General features: G+C 35.5%; 1 protein-coding gene across 1 annotated transcript in view; it reads left to right on the top strand.

The window, feature by feature from the left end:
• The first annotated feature begins 10,373 nt into the window (after window positions 1-10,373).
• Window positions 10,374-19,285, top strand: part of ADGRV1 (adhesion G protein-coupled receptor V1) — a 519,149-nt gene continuing 510,237 nt past the window's right edge. The window contains 5 exon segments of the mRNA XM_032593635.1: window positions 10,374-10,556; window positions 12,591-12,740; window positions 13,847-13,942; window positions 16,701-16,805; window positions 17,598-17,711. Coding sequence (XP_032449526.1) covers window positions 10,374-10,556; window positions 12,591-12,740; window positions 13,847-13,942; window positions 16,701-16,805; window positions 17,598-17,711 — 648 coding nt within the window.

Here is a 19,285-nt window from a genome sequence, read left to right on the forward strand (position 1 = left end):
GAATCAGAAATCAGAAGTCCACATACATTATTTAAAAGATTTTATGTCTTCTATCAAGCATTTACTTACCTCATTTAGTAAGTTTAGTAATATGTTACTTTTCCAGGAAATTCTGGTTCAAGTTGTACAATTGTTTACTGAAATGGTTGTTGTGGAACCAGAGTCCTATGCATGTGCCAGGGTGATTTGTTCTATAATGGTTATTCTTTTGGAAAAGAAAAAAAGAAAAAGAATGAAAAAAAAAAAAGAGAAATTGTGTTGAATTACACTTTGCACAAGCTGGTAAATATTACTCTCATAAAGTATAAGATGAGCACATGTCAACGATTTTTTCAACTCATTAGTGAGGAAACAAAGAAAGTGTTAATGCTGGTTCAAAGAGCTTTTGAGGAGCTAACTATAAGAAAATTAATAAAGGAATGTTGGGATAAGATTTTTAGGTTAGTTATAAAACTGGTTACTGTCCTCCTGGGCAATAAAACTATGGCCTCTGGATTATCTCTTTTACTGGACAAAAATTATTTGCATGTTTACTGCATGAAAATTTCCAGATTTGCATGTAAATTCACAAAGTCTGAAACCTTTTATCAATAGTAAAGAATTGTTGAGTTGAACAAAGTACTTTTCTTTAAATCTTGCATCGGTGTGTGTCTGTATGATACTGAAATTACATGCCACATGCTTTTTTGCCTTGTATCCAAACTTTGGACACTTTTTCTTAAAAATGATCAATATCGTTGAGCCTTATGTCTGTATCCATGTTTGGTGCTGAAAATGCGAAAGGTATCCAAAATGGGTGAGGTCACTGTCCTGAGTGCGTTTCTTCTAAGGGTAGAGGTGGAATAAATGCAAATTGTGATTAAGTGCAATGAAATAAGCAAAAAGCTGAGAGAAGGATATCAGAGGACGAATTTCTTTACATACAGAAAATAGAAAGATGATTCTGAGAAGATGACATTTAAGCAAAAACATAAAGGATGAGAAAGGATCATGTGAAAGGTGGGAGGGAAGAGAGTTTTAGGCGTGGGGAGTAACCAGCTGTGGCCAGAAGTGAGAAAGGGCTTGACTCATCCAAGGATCTGGAACCCCAGTGTGGCTGTGAGTGAGGGGGAGAGTGGCACTTGATAGAATAGATACGTTCTGTTTATACTGGGTCTTGCAGTCCATGGTAAGGAGTTTGCACTTTATTTTGAGTACACTTAAGAGTTTTTAAAGATTTTTCTTGCGAAAGCTTTTTTCATCATGGAAAACTTTAAACATACAAAAAAAAAAAAAAAAAGGAAGAACGCATCACCCAGTTTGGGACTAGATCCCAGGCATTTTGGCTCCTAATGTGTGTGACTGATACAAAAGTAGGTGGAAGAGTGAAAGCAAAAAAAAAAATTGTTGAAAATATGAAGGCGATGAAAATAAACCGTTGGAAGCAGTTAATGGGAGATGCCAAAATGCTTTTTTAGAGCCACGACAGGATTTAAAGTGATAATTGAATATTTAAGAAAATAAAAACTTTAGATATACACTTTAATATTGGGTCTTCCCAAACCACCTAAAACTTCACAGTAGAGGGCTTTAAAAAAATTATATAAACCCACAAAGATAGAAGAGGAGAGTAGACAATACCAATGCGGTTTTTGAGCCAGAAGGCAGATGGATGAGTAGTAATTGGCTTAGCAGACCCACAGCAGCTTAACTCTATAAGCCAGCAGGCCAAGAAATAGCCAGTTTGCACAGAATTCTCGAAAAGTATAGGAAGTGGTGGCAACAGGTACCTCTAAAACTACAGGGGTGGGGCTGGGTAAACAACTAGATAGGGTGAAAGCTGTTCCAGGAGTAGTCAGATTCCTAGAATTATCATCCATTCTATACTGTTCCTAACCCCTCCTCCCCACCTCCACCTCTTTGCAGCTTTACTGTTTACCCTCCAGAAACGATTAAACATGGTTTCTTGATTGGGGATCTGAGGCATGTATGAAGGATGAAGATCCCTAAAGATACAGGAAATTAAATGACTGTATGATTACTGATTGCTGAGACTCTAGTCCTTTTCCTACCCTTGGTTCCTGAAATCTTCGTAGTTATATCTGTATCTTCTGAATAGTAGAATGGAAGATTTTTCTTTGAGGAACCTGATCAACCCTTAGTCTTTTCTGAAGGTACCAAAATTGAAAATTTCTAATAAAAAGTTTACTCAAATTCACCCAAGTTAACAAGCTACACTCTCCCACCTGTGCTCAAAACTTTGAATTTTCATTTTGTTCTCTGATTGTTAATCATGGGGCAGATAAACAGACCCAGATATTCAGAGCATTCAATCATTATTTTAGTCTCTTACTTTTAAGCATATACAGATAACCAAGAATTACCAGAGGTATGAAGAAATTTTTTATGTAGAAGATAGATCTCAGGGATTAACTAACAAAGCAACTTAGAGGTATCAGAGACCATTAAGAGAACAGAAAAGTTTTAAAAATTAATACTTTCTGAGAGATAAAAGCAGGTATTTGATTAATGGAAAAAGAACAGGATACCATTAAATTCTTGGAAATTGAAAGCACAATAGTATAAATAAAACATTTTTAGTAGAATTGAAATTTAATGATGAATTAAATTCTCAGGGAAAAAAATCAAAGATTTGGAAATTAGAATAAAGGATAAGAAAATGAAAGGGTTAATCCCAGAATACCAAGAAAAAATAGGAGTTTTTAGGATGAAAGAACAGTGAAAATGGAAGGAGAAATCATTGTAATATAAGAAAATGTCCAGATTTGAAGGATGAGTGTCAGACTGAAGGGGGACTGACTGAGTACTCAGACAAATGAACAAAAATAAACCCATTCCAAGAAAAATCCTTTGAAATTTTCATAACACTGTGGACAAGGAGAAAAAGCTTCCAGAGGCAAGACAATGCAAATAAACATGTACAATACTTCATAATCAAAATGATTTTGATTTCTTAACAGCAATATTGGAAGTTTGAAAATAATGGAACAAGGCTTTGAAAATAATGAAAATTGTTTTCACCAGAAATTCTGTACCCAATAGAAGTATTGTTAAGTGGAAGATTAATACACAATAATTTCTAACATACAAGATTTAAAAGGTTTATTTCTACACAGCCTTTCTTAGGAAGTTACTGGAGGGTGCTCTCCATCAAAACAAGAGAATAAACCAAGTAAACCAAGAAAGAAGAAAACATGGAATCAGCAAACAGATCAAAGGGGAAAAAAATCAAAGGGATCCCTGGATGGTTCTTGTGTTTCACACGTAGAGGTGAAGAAGTCTTGATGAATAAAGACTTGACAATGTTTTGTCTAGGAAAGTATAAGTTGCCAGATTTATGTCTCTTCACCCTAGGACGGTGAATCAATGGGTATCATGAAAGTCAGTGGACACATCATTTAATTGATGATGAGATCTGCAATTGTGTGGCATGTAGTTGAGGCAATTATATGTGTGCATTATGAATGTCTACATCAAACCCTAGTATCTATCTCTCCGTTAACCACCATCTTGAGAAAATGTGCTGATTCCTGTAATCTGTATGCAGAAGAAAACAATCTGTCACAGGAATTTTCTCCTGCAGACATACATCTTACTATACGCATAGATTCTTTCTTGTGAAGAGACAAAGTTGATCATTGTAATTGACTGGATAGCAGAAGCATATGGCTGGTGGGGGCTGGTGTGAGGGAGACTTACTTCTCATTATTTACCTTTTTTGTCCCTTCTTAATATTGTGCCAGGATATATGTTATTTAAAGATGAATAAAATAAAAATCTTGATAAGTAAAGCTAATAAACTTTATATAAATAACTTTAAGAGACTACTCCCCTTTTCACTTAAAAATATCTGACATTTCCTCTGTGTGTAACATCAGCTTACTTTTTATTGAAAGTTGCAAATTTAAATTCTGTTTTGGTATGGAGGAAGGAAAACATTTTTTTGTAGTACTCACCCAAATATAAATAACACAGATTAAGAATTCTTAGAGGGTGAATAATTTATGATATGAGTGATGAAACTTCTCTTGTTCCATAGGAGAAACTCTATAGCTTTAGAATGCCCATTAGTAAATGTAATAGAATTGAAGTAATTCTATTCTAGAAAACCTTTCGCCATTAGGATCATATTTTCAGTATCAGTTACCTGGTGGTCACACCGTGGGAAGATGTTTGCTACAGCCCAGACAAGGCAGCAGCTGAAACAAAAGGTCAATGCATCCTTTCAATTCCACACTGATAATGTTTGTCATCTTACTTTGACCAATCACTCGTAGAGGTTGTACCCTTGTTTATTCTGAAACTTAAAAAGACAAAATTAACTTTTATTATTTTTTTTAATTTTTAATGTTTATTCATTTTTAAGAGAGAGAGAGAGAGGGAGGGAGAGACAGAGTCAGAGCCTAAGCAGGGGAAGGGCAGAAAGCGAAGGAGACACAGAATCTGAAGCAGGCTCTAGGCTCTGAGCTGTCAGCACAGAGCCCGACGACGCGGGGCTCAGACCCATGAACTGCAAGTCGGTGCTGAAGTCAGTGCTTAACTGACCGAGCCACCTAGGCGCCCCCAGCAAAGTTAACTTTTAAATTGACTGAAGGTTTTGTTAGAAAGTTGATTACTGCAAAATCAGCAAAATCTATTTTTAATATGTTTTTCTTTATATTGTCATCGGTTGAGTCCTGATTCTTATTTGTGTACTTTATTTTATTCTTTATCCTATTCTATTTCTACAGACTTATTGAAACTTAAAATAGAAGGCTATTCCCATTTCCTCAAAATATACTCTATTTGCTACCTTTCCTAAGGTACCCATTAATAAGAGGCGAGATAGGAGGAAGGTCATATCCTAGGTAAACAGGATTTAGAATTCTGTGGTTAGTATGACATACTGTGTGGAGTATACATGACATTTAATTTTATAAATGACATAATAGTAATATAATATTATATTATTATAATATTAATAATATAATATATTATATATATTATTATATTATAATTATATAATAGTAATAATAAATAATATAATAATAAAATATAATATATTATATTATATGATATATCATATATTATTGATTATATATATCATATATGATTATATATATCATATATATTATATCATATTATTGTATATGACATTTAATACATTGTATGCTAAGTGACCCAAATGGAGAATAAAGTTAGTGAATACCAGTAGGTTTTCCAAAGAGAAAGGACAGTTAGACATTCAGGAAAAAAGCAGAGAAAAAATTAATGCCAGGCAAATTCAAAGAAGCATAATATTGGGGTTCCTTGTGACAGAATGCATTAACTTTTTAGAACAGAGTCAGTGTTGTATTCTGTCCTGCTATTATTGTCAAGACCTCTTTGGTTTGTCTGCCTGTCCTAAATTTCCTTACTAGTCATTGTCAGTTTTAAAGTGGAAGGGGCGGGCGCCTGGGTGGCTCAGTCGGTTAAGCGTCCGACTCAGGTCATAATACTCTGGTTTGAGTTCGAGCCCCGCATCAGGCTCAGAACCTGCAGCCTGCTTCAGATCTGTGTCTCCCCTCTCTGTGTCCCTCCCTTCTCACACTCTCTCGCTCTCAAAAATAATAAACATTAAAAAATTAAATAAAGTGGAAGGAAAGCTATCGTAGATGGTGGTAATAATTACATGGGAACAGGAAAGATAGCTAGTGTTGTATCCTTTCACAGAAGATTAGAAAGACTAAGACTGTTGAATGTCGGAGCAGAGAAGTGATCTTCCACTTGGTATATCCTGATGTGGATTCATAGTGTCACAGATTGGAGATTAATGGATAAATATTGATGTTGCAAAGTGACAGAAAAATCCAGCCTAAACTGGCTGTCGCAAAAAATGTAATTTATTGCCCAGTTTTGGAAAAGGCCAGGTTAAAGCTGGATTCAGGAAGCTAAGCTTGATTGTCAAGACTTGGCTCTTCTCTACCTCTTGGCTCTGTCTTTGGCTGTGTTGGTTTCCTTTCCAGGCTTCCGAGGAAACTGGCCCCAATCAAAATGATCCCGAATCCAGCAGTAAGGGGAATCTGCATCCTTATGCTTAAGCAGGATTCTCAGAATTGTTTTGTTGACTTTGGCCCATTGCTGTGATTATCGTGGAGCCAAGGACCATATCTTGTGGATCTTCATATCCTCAGTGATTAGTTCAGGGTGTTTGCTGCACAATGTATAGTAGGTGCTCAGTATACAAATGTTATACCAAATTTTAATCTGCTCTTCTGAAAGCAAACAATTTGCATTGTAGCAACTATTCTAATATAATCCTGACTTTAATTTCAAAATATTGTTTTGTGGAATTAGATGACTTGTTGGATAGGCTGAAAGTGATTACTAAAAACTAAAGACTTTGTGCCTGTGTGTGATCAGGACTATCAAAATTTCATAGTAAAATCAGGAAATAAGCATATTGTTTTAACACGATAAGAAATCTATTCAGAGATAAGAGATCTTTGGCAGGAACAGCTTTGATTTCCTTTGAATCACACTGAGCGAGGTAAGAGGAGAACATGGACGGTAGTTAGAAAAGAGAGGATCTGAATATTGGAATATCATGCCACTGCAGAGTAGAGGAATGCCTTCATAATGCTAAAGTTCTTTTTTTACAGTTATGACAGAATATGAGTTCAGCACATCTTTAAACACATGTTGTTTGAAATTCATTTTTTAAAGAAGTTTAGAATAGGTAGTCTGATGGGTCATGTAAGACTTTTCTTAAATCCAATAAGAGAAAGAAAGACCTGAAATAGACGTAAGACTTATGTGTTGTGTCAGTCACTAATGCTAATCTTGTGAGTTTAATATAGGGAGTTCCAAAGACTGGATTTTTAGCATGATAGAGGAGAATATACCTAGTTACCCTAAAAAAGAAACTTCAGCATTTGTGTAATTATGCCTGTCTTCTAATGGGAACTTCACTTCTAAAGTTTTTTCTTCATCTTTAAATTTCTATTGAATGCCAACTTTGCCTCAGCAACTTTTCTTACAGTTTGAAAAGATGAAAGCAGGGGAGATTCAATTATCAATGATGTCACAGAATTTGAGGCATTTCTAATCATGCTTGTTTGTTCATTTCACATAATCTCAAAACTCACTGATGTGCACCAATTTAAAATGAATTTACTGACTTAACCACAAGATCTTGGAGCTCTAATTGCCTGGGAAACTGCAAGAATGCACCATTTGAACTCATTGGTCCTGACGTTAAAAGATGCTGTTAAATATTTAGAGTAGTCAAGAGAACTGCAGTTTCTGTTAAGTAAATATAGTGTTTATTAGAATAATAATGTGCCAACTTTTAGGATACTTATACAGCTTTTTGGTAGTTTTGGTGCATGAGTTTAAAATATTTGAATGTGTAAAAATAGCATAAGCAGTCTACTAAATTTTTCAAGATGGTGACGTGATTTGCAAGAATAGAATATAAGAGGCAATATAGTATGGTTTTTGGGTAGAGAGTCCGCAAGTAGACTGCTGGGTTCAAATCCCCCTTGTCCTCTTAACTAAGTAACAGTGCGTGTGTTAACAAGATGGTCTGTGCTTTAGTTTCCTTAGCTGTCAATGGGATTAATGCTACTAGTACCTTCTTCACAGACAGGTTGTGAAGATTAAATGTGTTACCGTGTGTAAAGTATCTACAACAACACTACATAAGCATTAGCTTTTCTGGTTTCTTTCTATAGGTAATTGCAGTTTTTCTTCAGGATATATGGAATCCTAGAATATAATATAGTAACACACACAGAAATATATGTGGGGAATTCTATAGTAAGTTCAAGCATATTGCATTGAAAAATTCAGTAATTAACTCATAGCTCCAAATGTGGTCTGTTGTACATCCATTTCAAAACATGCTCCTCACACTCTAGTTCAGTGTATGTCAAAATGTATGTTAAGGATCAGTTACTTTAGAGTGAAAGGGCTGCCTGTTAGATGTAGATTCCTGGGCCTCAATCAAATTCACCGGATCAGAATTTTTGAGTCCGTGAGTTAGCATTTTAACAAACATTTGACTTGTTTCTTATGGAGGGCAAATTTTGAGAAGTTACATCTCCAGCTGTTCATGATTCCCCCTTGTCGTGCTGTAATTCACTTACACTCTTTCTCACTCAGAACTTCAGGTGTCCTCTTACTTCTGTCAGCTCAAAATTCTATCACATCTCACGTTCAAGGAGTTTTTTTTCTTTCGAAATCACAGTAGACCACAGTTGGTCTTTTTCTTACGCATCGCTGCCTCATCACCCCTCCATTCTGTATTCTCTTTCTCATTCCTAGTTCATTTCTTTCCCACTATTTGTCATAAGTGAGGTGTGAAATCATTCCGGCTTTAGAATTCCACAGAAAATCTTAGTTGTCTTTGGTGGCCCAGAATTGCTCCTAATCTCCTACCTCACTCAGGCTTTGCCTTTTTCCTTCCCTTTCTCTCATTCTTTTCATTTCCTTTCTTTGGGCTAACATTACTGCCTTAGAAGTCAGGGAAGAGAGAAGTTTTATTTCTTCTTGCAAGTCCCTTTATCCCCATGGCAGGTGAAACATTCTTAGAGAGAAGGCACAGGTGTAGAAAATGCTTTAGTCTTCCAGAATCTCTGGTCCTGTTGGCCCATGTCTCTTTCCTGGACTCCATCTGACCTCTGCATCCCTGCCTGTGGATTTTGCAGTTTTAACTATGTGAGACGTCATTAAGCAATCTCAGATTGCATTGTTTGAATATACTTGATTGAGAAAATTGAATTTAAAGTAAAATATATCAAGATCTCATGTATTTGGTGGTTTTTAAATACAAAGCCACGTGTAGCCATGTGGCAGTACCACATACATGAAAATTTTATTACTTCTTGACCAAGGTAGAGTAATAGGAAGCATTTTGGCTCACTGAGTGCATAATGCAACTCTCCTTTAAAACACATGAACTTGTTATGTTCGTGTGACTGGTCACATAATCCATTGGAATCTTAATGATCCGTGAGATCAGTTGTTCACATTTTTAGAGGTACATCTACATTACAAAACAACATTGCTTTCAAGAGGCCACTGCACTGTTGTGCTTTTGAAAGCACTTGAATCACACAGGGCTGCAAGTAGGAACACTATTGATGCGTCAAAACACACATTTTAGTAAGAAGAAAACAGTACAGTTATGGAAAAGAAGGAAATACACACTTTGCCAAATTTACTTTTAAAGCAACATAGACATTTTCTAAGAAACGATGTTAGTATTTAGGTAGTAGAATGGGAGAAATTTAGGTCCTGGAAATTTATGTTGAAAGCATTAGCATTTCCTTGCAATAACTAAAAAATTTTAAAAAGCGTTTTCAAGTAAGACAAATGTCAGGAAAAAGTAGATACAACCAAGAAATCAATTTATTAATAAAGTTTCAGCTTCAGCTGCTTTTATATCCCAGTTTTAAGAGTTCTCTCATAGTTTTGTGATAAATAAATAGATGAAGAGGCCCTATTAAGATCATTGATCGACTTGATAATTTTTTAGTGTTGGCTTGTATTTTACAGTTTCATTTTGGGGAGAAGATGGGCTTTAATTCCATTTCCAAAGTACTGATTTATGTTTTTCTTAGGATAAATTAGAGGGTCAAAAAATTTATTTTATTTTATTTTATTTTTTTTCAACGGTTTTTATTTATTTTTTTGGGACAGAGAGAGACAGAGCATGAACGGGGGAGGGGCAGAGAGAGAGGGAGACACAGAATCGGAAACAGGCTCCAGGCTCCGAGCCATCAGCCCAGAGCCCGACGCGGGGCTCGAACTCACGGACCGCGAGATCGTGACCTGGCTGAAGTCGGACGCTTAACCGACTGCGCCACCCAGGCGCCCCGAGGGTCAAAAAATTTAAAAACCCTAATTTGATAAATAAGTTTAAGACTACTGATAACTATTATCTTGTATAAGGTTAAAGAACAAAAAGTAGTTATGAATTGTAAAAAATAATCATAGAAGAGATTGTGATTTTAAACTTATTTCTCTGATCCCATATTTAAGTTGGATGGTTTAATATTTTTTTTTTCAACATTTATTTATTTTTGGGACAGAGAGAGACAGAGCATGAACGGGGGAGGGGCAGAGAGAGAGGGAGACACAGAATCGGAAACAGGCTCCAGGCTCCGAGCCATCAGCCCAGAGCCCGACGCGGGGCTCGAACTCACGGACCGTGAGATCGTGACCTGGCTGAAGTCGGACGCTTAACCGACTGCGCCACCCAGGCGCCCCTGGATGGTTTAATATTTGATGTATTTATGTCTTAGTTCCTTACCGTCTAGCTCTTCACTGTATCTGTAGCAACATGGTCTAATGAAAATATATTAGGTATGTTTTGTGAACAAAGCTTTTTTCTTTTTTTCCTAATAGGGATGCCTTCTGCATCTTTATTAGTAAATCTCCTCTCAGCTTTATTCATCCCTTATGTGTTTGGAGAAACAGAAATAAGGTTTGCCGGACAGACAACATTTGTAGTTAATGAAACAAGTACAACAGTTATTCGTCTTGTCATCGAAAGGATAGGAGAGCCAGCAAATGTCACTGCAATTGTATCGGTAAGAAATGATGTAGCTCTGTTCTTACTGAAGTAGATGATATGACATTTCTTAGTTTCAGCGACAAGAATTTTTCTTAACTGTTTGAGATCTGAGTAGTTTCATTATGATAAATGATTTTCGGGTATACTATTCCATTCATATTTCCTAAATTTTTTTTTAACTTGAGATTCTGAGTTGTTTCATTATGATAAATGATTTGTAGGTACACTATTCCATTCATATTTCCTGTAGGTTTATAGGGTGCACCAATTAGCATATGCACGTGGCAATAATAGTAAAGATATAGACTGATTATTTTTAAATGTTCATATGTTTATTTTAAAACAAATAAAAAAGATATCAGTAAGTATTCCTAGGTAGAATAACATTTACTTAGGGTAATTTGGATTCCAGTTATCTCTGCTCAGATATATGTTTAAGGTGGCTTAGGGAAAAATACATAAAATTTTTAAAACTAATGGCAAATTAAAAGTGAATTTTGTCAGAAAGCTTGGGAGAAATTAAGTTCATTAACTTAAGTACAGGTTAGGTAGGATTTGTTAAACTGTCAGGTTATCTTGCACACAGTTTAGTTATTGGATGGATTCAGTGTGCATATATCTGTGTCTACGTGTAACCAGAAAGTAATGTCATATGACCACTAAGGATATTGCTGTATCTGAGGCCCAAAATACTTGAAATTTTTTTTCAAAAATAAGTTTTGAAGTAGTGGGTTAAATTATCACATTGTGAAACATTGTAAAAAAGAGATAAAAAAGGAAAAGAAAGATAAAAAAAATATGAAACAAACCCAGTTTTATAACTTTGTGCATTGCTTTTAGTTTTTAATTTATAGTATGTGTGTATATATTTACTTATTTCATTTTAATGAGTATACATTGTAGTTGATAACCTTTTATGCATAATTTTTATTGTATCATAAGAATGTTGTGGGGTGATTCTGTCATTTTTCACAGCTTTTCCCCATGGTGGCATCATCATTTCCCAATTATTTTTCACGTGGCTTTCACTGAGGTTTTTCCAATTTATGTTGCTGTAAATGCTGCTCTGATGAAAATGTTTACATATGTATTGATTTTTGCATATTTTGGATCGTTAAATGATATTTGGGGTTGGGTTACTGTGTTTTTCTCTTTATTTGTTTCAGTGGCTCTTGATAGTTAATGCTTTGTAAAAGACTGCAACTTTTTATATTAAGGTATAAGTACAAGTTTTTCGGTACCCTTAACTTACTCGGATATCTCAAGTATTTAACCTTTATTTTTACAAATGAAAACTAGAAATTGACTATAATTTCCCAAACATGTTCATCATTTTTTATTTGCACTAAATCATGGTTTTTTTTTCTAGTAGATAGGTTATTCATTCTGAGTTCTTTGGCAAAAGAAACCTCATTTAGATTTGCACAAGAAGTTGTTCCTTTATAATTTCATCATTACTGCTCCCTTGAAAATCTGTTAGCAATGCTGATGTTGTAGAATGAAGCCTTAAAAACTTAAGGAAAAGTTTGTGATGAGTAATAATTTGGAATGCTGAAAGAATTGAGTCTTTATTGGTACTATGGGAAAATATAAATAAAACTTCATTTGACAGTTCTGGAAAAAGTACTTCTTTGAAACTGATAGCATAAGTAATTTTTATTTTCCTGATGTATTTTGACAGGCTATTTCCACTTCTTCTTTGAGGGAGTTTTAGCTACAATTTTTTTTTTGTCAGGTTTGCTGTAATCCCCTTGAGATCATTCAAGAGGCAGAGAAAAAAAATTCACATCCATACTTGCTATGCAATTATTACTTTTCTGTGTCATGATTCCTTTACCTTCTAGAGCATAAACAAATGTTTCTGTTTAGAATCATTTTTAATAATGTGTTTTGAAGGTGATTTTTATTGGTTGTTAAATATTTGTTTTGTTTTTGTACATCCGTTATATAAACATCAGTGTCAGTTGATGACTACTGTGTTTTCTGTTGATGGCTCCAATTAGCATCAGTTTGGTTGTCCTAAGAACTGTCTCTGTTTTGCATTTGATAGCTGTATGGAGATGACACTGGTGACTTTTTTGACACATATGCTGCAGCTTTTATACCTGTTGGAGAAACAAATAGAACAGTGTACATAGCAGTATGTGATGATGACTTGCCAGAGCCCGACGAAACTTTTACTTTTCACTTGACATTCCAGGTAAGTCCTTCTTGCCCCTGCTGCCCACCTTGAACTCACAGAAACCTCACAATGCTTAAAAATCTGTTTCTCTAGAGATAAGCCAATCTAGAGACTGGAGGTGGTTTTCAAAGAAGTCAGGACTGACAGTTTCTTTGGCAATTCCATGGTCTGGTTATTTTTCCTCAGACAATCTTGTTTAGAAGATTCTACAGTTAGTTTCTGGATCCATTCAGCTTATTTAGGAATTGCCATGACAGATGCTCGAAAAAACCTGTCTTCCCTTTGGCTCTTTTCTCTTTTATCCCTCCCCTGCTACCAGATGCACAAAGAATGACCGAGACTTCTGAGTTCAAAGGAGAGGGATACAAAAAGCAGGCTTGGAAGTGGGAGGTCCCTGTGCCTTAGAATCATTTTGGAGTAGCTCTGGGAAAAATGTTTGAATAGCCTAAGGTTTAATTGTCCTTTATGGCTTGATCTATTAGGTTGAGGTAATGACTGCTAACACTGCTGTAGTTAATTTTTCTGAGGGGCATTGAGAATTCTTTTCAGAATGATTATATTGGTATGAGTAAAATTTTTATGAAAATGATACTTGAAATAATATTGTTTTGCCTTTGTGTATCACTTTGTTGCATATCATGCTGCCGTAGAATATCAATAGAAATGTTGTAGAAAACTCTTCCCTTATTAATCAGAAAAAATGTTTTAATATTTTATCTTTAATTTGGCTTTATAATTTATAAAGTAAATAATTCTTAAGTGTCAGCACCTTCTATAGTGAGAAGAAAACACATTTGAATAGAATTTTATACTGCTTACTTAATTCTCTGTTATATTAGTAATGAGATTGGAGTAATTATAATATAGCATTACTAGCCAGTGTTTGCTTATCATTGTAATGATTTAGTGATTAATCGTTTTTATAAGTTTTTGAAAAGTTTTTATTTGGGACTTCTTTACCATGTTGACTTAATTTGAAAACATTTTCTTAATCTGCATTAAAAGTATGCTTGTATTTTTATTCATAGTCTGAACAATTACTTAAAGACAGAAACTCTATTAAAATCATTCTTTTTTTCCTCTTATTTTTAATTTATTAACTTACCTTGGGGCTTTTATTTTAGAAACCTTCAGCAAATGTGAAGCTTGGATGGCCAAGGACTGTTACGGTGACAATATTATCAAATGACAATGCATTTGGAATTATTTCATTTAATATGGTATGGTTACAAACTGATCAATTTTGTGGTTGCTAGATAAGAGTTATTAAATTAAAGAAATTTTTTTAGGGTTTATTCATTTTTCAGAGACAGAGATAGAGCATGAGGAGGGGAGGGGCCAAGAGAGAGGGAGACACAGAATCTGAAGCAGGCTCCAGGCTCTGAGCTGTCAGCACAGAGCCTGACGCGGGGCTCAGACTCACAGACCATGAGATCATGACCTGAGCTGAAGTCGGACACTTAATTGACTGAGCCACCCAGGCACCACAGTAGTTATTAAATTTTTAAATTATTTTTCATGATATTACCTGGTATCATCTTGCCATTTGAAATTTAAATAAAATTCGCTCTAACTCCATCCATAACCCATATTCTGTAGACTGTCCATTTGTTCTGCCTGAGATTTCTTGAGATTGAGGAGGCCTATGTGATCTTGGCTGTCTCTTGTCCTGTTCTTCTGCTGATCATTCCACCTGATTCATTCGTTACTTCTGTTGGTGGTCTGTAACTTGGATGTTGTCTTATTCTTTTGCATCTGTTGTAACAGAATTCTGTAGACTGGTGGCTTAAAAACAACAGAAATGTATTTCTCACAGTTCTGAAGGCTGAAGTCCAAGATCAGGGTGCTAGCAGATTTGGTGTCTGGTGACGGCCTGCTTCCTAGGGGTCTTCTTGTTATGCTTTCATACGGTAGAAGGGGCAAGGAGCTCTCTGGGATCTCTCTGATAAGGGCACTTATCCCATTTGAGAGCTTTGCCCTCATGATCTAATCACCCCAATGGCCCTGCTCCTACATTTGAACATGACTTTGGGGGGGTGGGGACACAAACATTTAGTCTTGTAGCAGATGTTGTAATCTAGTCCCTTTTGCTTGATTTTCTCAGCTGCCTCTTAAAGAAAATCTTGTTTGTCAGCCTTCTCAGAAAGTTGGGAGATGAGAAAAACTTATTGAAAGAATACTGGAAAAACCTACAGTAAACTGAAAATTCAGTAGCAGACATAGTTCTTAAAAATTCTATACTCAATCCCTACACTGAGATTTTTCCATTTATTAATATTTCTTAAAGGTTAAAATTCCTTGTCATCCCCCTTAGTTTTGCTGAGCAGTTCATTTTATTCTCTCTGGTCGCCAGATTCCTATGTTCCCGGCCAGTTCTGTGTTCATAGAGTTTTATCTTTAGAAACAAACCCACAAGCTAGGTCCCCCACTGAGAGAAGTTGTTTCCAGCTCCTAAAATAAAACAAAATTTATCTTGGGTACAATTGGATTTTGCCATGAAGTTTTAGACTATAATAACCTTCCTGATATGGAGTCTTTTTGAATCATGTTACTAATTATCATTGCTAAAAGATGATGTGGTACTCCCCAGCTTTTTATTTATTTTCCAATTTAGATTGCTGCTGCAGTTGGTAGAATGTATGTCATTTTCTTAGTACCTTAAATTATCTTTGAAACAAGGTGGGCTATAGATAAATATGATCTTTTAATTGCAGTATCTTTATTAAAAAAGATATGTGGATAATATCAATGTAGTAGACATTTTGTGACCTCCATTATATTGTCATATACAAAATTAATTAAATTAATTAATCAGTCATTTCTATTTAAATTATAGGGAATTATTAGTTAATTATGAGGCAGGCTCACTTAATTGCTTAATTTCTCTCCTTATTGTCTTTCTCTTTTCTTTTGTATTTACTCCCAACCTATCCCCACTATCCTCATACTGACTTGTTTAAAGGTTCCTTCCTTCCTTCCTTCCTTCCTTCCTTCCTTCCTTCCTTCCTCCCTTTCTCTTCTTTCTCTCTTTCTTTTTCTCTCTCTTTCTCTCTCTTTTTCTTTTTCTTTTCTTTTCTTCTTTTGTCTTAGCTTCTGGGAATGAATCCTAATCTTTTGCATTGGTCACAGGTCCCTGACTATTGTGGTCACAGTGCTGCCAGGCAGCCTCTGACTGGGCACCTGCATCATGTGGTTAAAATTAAATTAACTAGCTTTTGAGCTCACAGTAGTTAGTAAATAGGCTGGATTTGGTTCCTGGCCTGGATGATGATTATACTGATGTTGAAGATAGCACTGATGATGTTAGATGTCTTTGGGACAGGCATTCCTATCCCTGTTTATGGATGGGAACACTGAGACTTGGTGTCACCAGGAAAGATGGGCATTGCTGCCCTAGTTACCATGCTCCTGGCTGCTTCCCTCTTCCTCTTCTTCTAGCTGGAGTTTCAGGCAGCCAAGCCAGAATGTTTCAGCATTTGAAGTCCTGGCTTCTTCTTTGCTTCAGTGATCATGTCCTGAAAGCATTAGCAGTTCTCTGCTTTTCGCTGATAGGCTGACCACTGACGAGGGAACAGTGGTTGGGAGCAAGGCCTGTGGGTGGTACTTCCAGTGGGTGGTTGCAAATGAACTGCTCTCATCTGGAGAAGCAACTCGTTTTTGTGACCTCTTGGGTCTCTGGGGCATTTGAGTTTGTTGTCTTTCAACTAGATAATCTTTACGGTCCCTCAGCAGAACAGCTAGTTGATGGAACCAGAACAAGAACTTACAACTTTTGCCTGACTAGTTTTATGTTCCCTTTACACTATTATTTTTTGGCATTTTTATTAGATACACCTAATTAATGCTAGGAAGTACAGCACTCTCAGGGCACCAGGTGAATTAATTTATCTGTGGAAATTTAGTATTTCTAAGGTAATATTTTGCACCACTCTACCTCTGGTTGATGAGCGCCTGATTTGTCTTTGTTCTTCCCGATAGCCTTTTTCAATCACAGTGAGGGAACCTAGGGGCAGAAATGAATCTGTGCCTCTTACTCTCATCAGAGAAAAAGGAACTTATGGAATGGTCACTGTGACTTTTGAGGTAAGTGTACTGTGCAATCACTTTATTTTTTATTTTTTTTATTTTTTGAGAGCGAGAGGGAGCAAGCGAGCTGGGGAGGGGCAGGGGGGAGAGCGAGAGAGAATCTTAAGCGTATAAACAGCATCTCTTCTCAGAATTCAGTCTCCCTCGTGCCCTTCTTAGTTTTTTTTCTCCATAATACTTATCATCTGAAAAATATGTATTTCTTTATCAGTTTTTCCTTTCATTAAATGTTAGGTCCTTGTGGGTAAGGAGTTTACCTGTTCACTGTTGTATCCTTAGCACCTAAAAGAGGTCAGGCACAGAGTACTTAAGTACTTTTCAAAAGGAATGATTTTATTACATCTTTATATCTAGTCTGTTAGTATGTTATTATGATTATTTTAAAGATGGGGAAAGTGCTGCTTGGAGTTGCTGAATACTTGCCCAGTGTTAAACAGTCACTGGTGGAATTGCCATGTGATTCTATGACTTAAGAGAATTTACCAATTTTGAATACCTTCCTCTCATGGAAGAATACATTTTTTCTCAGGTTTAATATAATGGCTTGAAAAAATAAAAAAGAGAAAACTTTTAGAAATCATGTAGTTTAATGTGATTATAGTCCATATCTATAATTACAGGCCTTGACTATTAATTACAAGGGCAAACTTATATACAGTTTTCTATAATTCTTCTTATAAAACATTTTTAAGTAAAAACCAGATTTTTGTCATTTAACATCACAATAATGCTTTCTTACTCTAGTGAAATATTTTGCATTTATGGATGGTACTATGTGTTTCTTTTCAGGTAGAGGGTGGCCCAAATCCACCTGAGGAAGATTTGAGCCCAGTTAAAGGAAATATCACCTTTCCCCCTGGCAGAGCAACAGTAGTTTATAACTTGACAGTACTTGACGATGAGGTGAGATAATATAAATGCTTCAATGGGACAGAGATTCTGTCTGCAGTCTAGACATGTTAGAACATTATGTCAAGCATTAAATTGTGTTCAGTATTTGAAATTATTCAAGAACTCAGTCCTATGTAAAGCTAGTGTATTGTACTAACTAGTTAGTGTATACTTTAGCTATAAATAGCCATTTTGGTGGATATCTGGTAAATATTTACCTTATTTATTTCATAATTGTGTATATAAAAGCTGATGAACCTGAATATAACTGACAACCACACGTAATACAGTAACTTAAGTATTTGGTAAACCTTGATGATTGTTTTTTGTTAGTGATTGCAGTTTTGAGTAGGTATAGTCCTACCTACCCAGCATAAGTATTTTACTATAAAAGCAAAGAAAATTCTGTAATTGATATCCTTTTGTTTAGATATTTTAATTAAAAATTTTTTTTAATTAAAAAATTTTTTAAAATATTTATTTAGACACAGAGTGAGACAGAGCACGAGAGAGGGAGACAGAATCCGAAGCAGGCTCCAGGCTCTGGACGTGGGGTTCAAACCCACAAACTGTGAGATCATAACCTGAGCCAAAGTCGGACACTTAACCGACTGAGCCACCCAGGCACCCCTTGTTTGGATATTTTAAATGTTCACATTCATGGGAAAGCTTTAGTTATTTTTACATTTCACATTGAAGCTGCCAAGGATTGAGATAAACGAGATAGCTAACTTAACTAGGGAGAGAATTGATTTTGAACAATAATGTGCAAGGATATCTCCGTGAGCTAAATGAGAGAAAACATAACTTTTACACTTGATCTTAGCCAAAAAGCTGAGACACGATTGAGAAAACATAACTTTTAATGAAACAATCTTAGTATTGTCAGAAAAAAGAAGAGCGAATAGCTGGGAATTTATAACCATGCTTCTACTTTCCAAAAAAAAAAAAAAAATCAAGAAACCAAATCACAGCAAATCCTAAGAGTATAAAAACAAATGAATTAGAAGATATAATTAGAAACTCTCTCCTTGAAAAAAGTGAAGTGGTATTAGCATTGATAACTCTAGTTGATCTGGTTATGTAAACTAATAAAAACCTTTGGTTTTTAGATCCTTGGAAAGGTTATAATTTAGGGCAATGATTAATTATACGTTTTAACTATAAACCTAAAAGATCATCTTCTGAGGATAATGTACATCATGGTACCTACAGTTAATAAAAAGTGTTGTATGTTTGAAAGTTGCTGAGAGTAGATCGTAAGTGTTCAGCCACGCGCCTATAAGAGTCAACTATGTGAGGTGATGGATGTGTGAATTCTCTGGATCTTGGCAATCATTCAAATATGTGTATGTATATCAAACCATCATGTAGAATTTATAGAAAAAGCTCAAGCAGTATACTGAAGAAGAAATCCCTAGGATTTCTGTGCAGTTGCAAAAAAAAGTTTCACTTTAACCAGGTGAACATTTGCGTGATAGTGACTCTTAGAACTTGTTCTCCAGAGAGGCATGATGTGTATTTTGGAAATCATGATTGGTCTCGTACATTTCCTCTTGAATTAGAAACCATTTAGAGAGAAGCAA

Source organism: Lynx canadensis, chromosome A1, assembly GCF_007474595.2.
Source record: "Lynx canadensis isolate LIC74 chromosome A1, mLynCan4.pri.v2, whole genome shotgun sequence".
Lineage (NCBI taxonomy): Eukaryota > Metazoa > Chordata > Mammalia > Carnivora > Felidae > Lynx > Lynx canadensis.